Source organism: Scaptodrosophila lebanonensis, unplaced genomic scaffold (genome assembly GCF_003285725.1).
Source record: "Scaptodrosophila lebanonensis strain 11010-0011.00,11010-0021.00 unplaced genomic scaffold, SlebRS2 tig00000155-arrow-arrow-pilon, whole genome shotgun sequence".
In the NCBI taxonomy this organism is placed as follows: Eukaryota; Metazoa; Arthropoda; class Insecta; order Diptera; family Drosophilidae; genus Scaptodrosophila; species Scaptodrosophila lebanonensis.
In genome coordinates, this window is record NW_022060594.1 from 535,171 (window position 1) to 541,170 (window position 6,000).

The 6,000-nt window shown below is 38.3% G+C and overlaps 1 protein-coding gene across 2 annotated transcripts in view; it reads left to right on the forward strand.

Annotated features, from left to right (window-relative positions):
* Positions 1 to 5,662, forward strand: part of LOC115629488 (serine/threonine-protein phosphatase beta isoform) — a 36,425-nt gene extending 30,763 nt beyond the window's left edge. For both annotated transcript variants that reach the window (XM_030525958.1, XM_030525959.1), the window contains 4 exons: positions 3,444 to 3,791; positions 4,776 to 5,119; positions 5,176 to 5,310; positions 5,395 to 5,662. In XM_030525958.1, coding sequence (XP_030381818.1) covers positions 3,444 to 3,791; positions 4,776 to 5,119; positions 5,176 to 5,310; positions 5,395 to 5,508 — 941 coding nt within the window. In that variant the 3' untranslated portion in view covers positions 5,509 to 5,662. The remainder of the gene's footprint in view (positions 1 to 3,443; positions 3,792 to 4,775; positions 5,120 to 5,175; positions 5,311 to 5,394) is intronic.
* The last annotated feature ends 338 nt before the right edge of the window (positions 5,663 to 6,000 follow it).

Genomic DNA, 6,000 nt, shown 5'->3' on the forward strand with positions numbered 1-6,000 from the left:
TGTCCTCGTTTCCGTTGTCTGAACACCTTAGTAGATCTGTTGCCTCTAACCATTACTGCTAGTTTGTTATTGTTACAACTGAGCTCAAACAATCATAAGTAAGGCAGCGAAAGAGATGCTATAAAACTAACAACTACGAAAGAGCGGGTTAAATAATAGACATTGAGAGAGACGCTATAAAACTAGCAACTACGATAGAGTTGGTTAAGTAATTGTGTTCAAGATGCCAATGACAGCCAAGTCGTAAAGCAACTTGAGGTCTTAATCGATTGTCTGTTCGACTGTATGAACGCCTTGATTTTAGCAACTATTACAGCTAAAGAAAATTAAATCTTGCCTGAACTTGCCTCTAATGTATATGTTTATCAAGTTTAGTTGTGCATCACAATAACTGGCCAGTCTTAAATTTTTTTTAGACGTACAATATGTAAACATAACATACGAGTAGTACATAGTACACCTACATGTCTTTAATACTACTTACTATATATCTGTTTTATTGGTGGCCTGCTCTAAATCCCATTTTCCTCTAAGAAGGGGCTCTTCAAAGAATTACTTTCCAATAATAAACATTGAGGTTTATATTAAGAACAGCCTTTCAATGCAAGCCAATAAATTTTGTTGTGTTCGTTTTGGTTCAGTGTTCGAATTACTTGAATGGCATGCCAGCCATGTGTAAAGGTACTTAGCCAACCTAATGGCTGGTCTGGGTAGAGCCGGAACTCGGAAACTGAGTTAATTTCACAAAATTCATTATAGTTCATATTTTTCTGCTAATCAGCTGCTGCTTAAGACACGAGAATTGACTAACTGCCTTCAATTTAAGATGAACACGATTTGCATCGATTTTGGCTTAAAATGCAATATGGAACTATATTGCATAATGTCGTTAAAGAAGCACCGATTTAAATGCAATGGAACAAATTCTATATCCATCTAAAAATTCGTAGAAACCCTCACCTACTCGTGTGTAGTTGAATGCAGATTTTTAAATAACTTTAAATGCCACACTTTTAACTCAAAAACGCTTGGCATGCACTCTTATACTCTAACATACATATGCATACGACTATATAGTATACATGTGTGTGTTTGTTTGTATGTGTGTGTGTGTGTATGAAAAATTAATTACATTTTTTGCACACGCACATGTCGCATGTGTTTAAGCAAGCGACCTACTTGTATTCCCTCCATGGGGAGGCGTGCTAAAATACACACGTGCCTATGCATATGTGTGTGTGGTTGATAGTAGAGTACTGCATGAGGGTAGTCGGCATTCAAACTTTATTATTGGTAATAATATCGACAAGCCAGACCATCTTAGATATGCAGCTGGCCTTTTAAACTGAAAATCCTTTAAAAGTAATGATTGATTTGCGTAAATCTATAAGATTTCGAATAATTCGTATGCTTCGTTTTCCCATTTTTACCAAAAAGTTTGTTATTTATGTAAGATGTAAGTCGATTTGTTGAAAAAGTTATTGCCAATCATTGGATCATTTCCATTTGTATTCATTTACTATCCAATAGAGGCTCTTTGTACCGTAGTATATGATATGAATACTATTAAATAATATGAATACTCTCCAACATTTAATAGAAATAAATAAGAAGCAAAAGGGCTGGGTCGACTAATGAACTAATATAGAGCTTTTATTGTTAACATAATGTTATAAAAAAATAACAACTTATGTCATGAATTGAAACTGAAATAAAAAGCGATGTACAAGTATTACAACGATTTTTATGAATTGGAAATAAAATTTGAATCTTTTCAAACAAACACTTAGAAAACAACACAGCTTGAACATTAAATCAGAAATGAAACACCAAATTTTATCGAATTCAAAGCAAAGATATAGAAATCGTTTCTGCTTAGCTTACGACTTTTTTTTTTCGTTATAAAGCATCATGACAGAATGCGTTTAATCACCGTATTTGTAATAGTCATTTCAAGCACATTTTTGCATTATACTTTTAGTTTGTTCCGTAAATCAAAATAATCATAATTATTTTCAAATCACAAAGCTTATTGAGAACAAACTAATCTTACCTAAGTACATCAGTGAGGAAGGGAATCTTGGTCGCCTTATTCGATTGAGCTGCAGCAGTTTGAGGCTTTAGTTGAATCCTTTTCTTAGAGTCATCGATCAGGTTTTTTTTTACCAAACGTCATTTAAGCTTTTAAACTTGTTGTTCTGATAGTGCACTCTGCATTCATTCATTTTATTGGCACATGGTTACAAAGAGCGTTTGAATCAACAGAAAGTGTTTGTCAAAATACTGATGCCATGGCTGAGTCAGTTGTCTAGTCAGACAGTGTGTGTAGCTGTTGTTATAAACAGTTAAATTGTACCGTTATCTTGAAAGCTCTGATTGATAGTCGTGAGTACGATTCGTCAGATGTGAGAGTGAGTGTGCTTTGAATTTGTCCATGCAGAGCTCTCATGTGTTCAGCAATTCGTACAAAATTCATTTGCGAGGAGCAAGTGGCATAACAGATAGAGATGATGATTTGGCTGCCCCACTGCTGGAGTGGCAGCAGCCCTTTTCTGTTCCTTCGCGCTGTCTTTTGTTGTGCAATTAAATTTGTTGCGCAAGCAAAAAAAAAAAAGAGAAGAAAAATTAAAGAAAGCCATTGCATACGAGTAATAGCTGGGGCGTAAATAATCTTTGAGTGACGACGAATGGTAATTATTGCAGAGAAGGCATAACAAAACCAAAGTCCGCCAACACCCCGCACTTACACACACACACACACACACACACACACACTCACACACACTCACACACATGGGGACACCTCACATGGACTTTACATTTTCCGTATTTGTGGTTATTTATTTTGTGTGAGGGTGTGCTTTTGTTGTTTCACACCAGCGGCCTTATGTGAAGGTCGTCCCCCCTGTCCTCAGTCCAGCCACACTACACCACACCACACCCCTCCCCTCCCGCTATATCCATATATCTTATAGCACTGCCGCATTCATAATAATCCGCACGCCTTTCGTCGCTCGCATTGTATTCGAACCGAACCACTTGGCCACCTATTTTTTGCAGTCCGCTTTCCATTCATTTATTAACGCTCGCCTCCACCTCGTGGCCAACAACAATTGTTGCCTTCCATTTGCATTGTGTGGCTGTCTAATTGCAATTGATTAGAGCGAAAGTTGAAGGTCATTTGTTTGAATCTATTGCCCCACCCCTCCCTCCATCCCCCACAAGCTCTCTACCTCAACTACAACTACTATGCTCTATTTCCCCGAGTCCTTTGTGCGCCGCTCTAATGTCTGAATGCCATGTAATTGCTCCAAAAGCAAATATAATGTAATGTAATGCCATCTATAGTCTATAGTCGTAATATTTGCAACAACAACAATAAAAACAACAAGAACAATTATCGGTATAGCCCAGTAACCAAGTCTGATTTATGCTTTTTACAGTGCGCAGCTGTCGTACCGGAAAACAAGTGCAGATGTCGGAGGCGGAGGTGCGCGGCTTGTGCCTCAAGTCGCGTGAGATATTCTTGCAACAGCCGATACTGCTGGAGTTGGAGGCGCCACTGATCATCTGCGGCGACATACACGGCCAGTACACAGATCTATTGCGTCTGTTCGAATACGGCGGCTTTCCGCCGGCTGCCAATTATCTGTTCCTCGGCGATTATGTGGATCGGGGCAAGCAATCGCTGGAGACCATATGCTTGCTGCTGGCATACAAGATCAAATATCCGGAGAATTTCTTCTTGTTGCGCGGCAATCACGAGTGCGCTAGTATTAATAGAATTTATGGTGAGTCTATATAAACTGCGAAGTCTCTCTTACTAGCAGACTGAAAAAAGGAGATGTTAAAAGACAAGCCTAGGAAATTATTAGAATAATCAGCCTGAAGGCCTGGCTATACATATACTTTTATATGTATCAAATTTTGTGATTCAAGATTAATTCTAAGTAACAAATGTTAAAATAAATAAAAAATACAATAAAATATTAGAATAATCGAGTTGCTGTGGAGCTGAGAGAGAGAGAGAGAGAGAGCAACCATTTGTCGGTGGTTTCTTGAATTCAAATGCAAAGATGCTCCTCGTTCTGGAGGTCTCACTAGGGTGACCAGCTTCAACAAAACAACTCTCACTTGGGCCTGGAAAGCCCATGTAAGCTCCATGCCAGGTTATCTCTAATTGTGTTGGTCTGCCTATAGCCACCCGGTGGTTTTTATAATTTTTAATAAGTCCACGAACTCTATGGTTGTCGCTTCCAAGAGGTCGTTTAGGAAAGCTCTCCCTAGAGTTGTAGAAAAAGTTGGATAAGCGCCGATTAAAATAAAAGGATATTACGCTAACTAAGGCCATAAACAACTCATTCGAAAATGTTCTCGATATTCTGCCTCAACATATCCATAAAAGGAGGCAAATGTAAAATGGGTGTCGCGGTTTTTCCCTGATCTGGTCATCGTGTCCTTGATCCACTGGATAGTAATCCACAAAGAGTTGTTGTATTGATTCATAAGAATGGACTACAGATGGGGCTAAGTCCAATAGGTAGTCGTAAGAGTGGAAAGATTAGGATGCAGGAGGAATAGTACAGCGAATACTATGCGAGGTTATTGAAGCTTTTTGAAAGGAAAACTCGAGGAAAAACGTCCTCATTTGACGCAGAAAAAAGTAATTTTTCATCTGGATAATGCATGCCTTGCTGTAGGATCTTGTTATATCTCCCTTAATCATAATTATGATAGAGTTTAAATCAAATCCTCCTTGCTTGTCTGCTTTCCAGGCTTCTACGATGAGTGCAAGCGTCGCTACAATGTGAAGCTGTGGAAGACGTTTACGGATTGTTTTAATTGTCTGCCCGTCGCTGCTATTATCGATGAGAAGATCTTTTGCTGTCACGGCGGCTTGAGTCCCGATCTGCAGGGCATGGAGCAGATACGACGATTGATGCGACCCACAGATGTGCCCGATACCGGTCTGCTATGCGATCTATTATGGAGTGATCCCGATAAGGATGTGCAGGGCTGGGGCGAGAACGATCGTGGTGTGAGTTTCACTTTTGGCGTGGATGTTGTTTCCAAATTCTTGAATCGTCACGAGCTGGATCTGATTTGTCGGGCGCATCAGGTAATGACAGACTAGCCAGAGAACAACAACATATCCCTAAATGCCACTATTTTCAGGTTGTGGAGGATGGTTACGAGTTTTTTGCACGCCGTCAACTGGTCACGTTATTCTCGGCGCCAAATTATTGCGGCGAATTCGATAATGCCGGTGGCATGATGACGGTGGATGATTCATTAATGTGCTCATTCCAGGTAAGCCAGTTGGCCTATATATTTTATTGAATATTATATTGAATTGATCCGAACATAACAATCTGATCGGTCTGATCCTTGCAGATCTTGAAACCATCGGAGAAGAAGGCCAAGTACTTGTACAGTGGCATGAATTCATCGCGACCGACAACACCGCAACGAAGTGCACCAATGCTGGCGACTAATAAGAAAAAATAATACATCCATCCGCTTCCATTTCCTTAAAGGTTCAACAATACAAAACAAATACATCAAATACGATAAATAACTTTTATATAAATACAAAATTTAAAGTGTGCAAAAGAATGCAAGAAGAAAGAAAAGAAAAAGAAGATATATATATACATATATAGCGGAGTTGCAAATAAATTTATAGTAAACAACAAACAGAACATTTAAATAATAAACAACAACAATTACAGATATGCATGTATGAGAAGAATAATATAAGTATATACATATATATGTGCATATATGTGTCTCGAAGTCGCTTTTCTGATATCTAAAATGTTTCAAAAGCGACAACTAAGATGGCAGATTGTTCTATATACAATCTATATACATATATATGTGTATATGTATATATATATACAGATTCATACATGTTGCTGTATATATACATGAATATTTAGGTTTTCCTCCATATAAGTAAATGAAAAAAGTGTCTTTAATGCTTGCATTTGTGTTTTA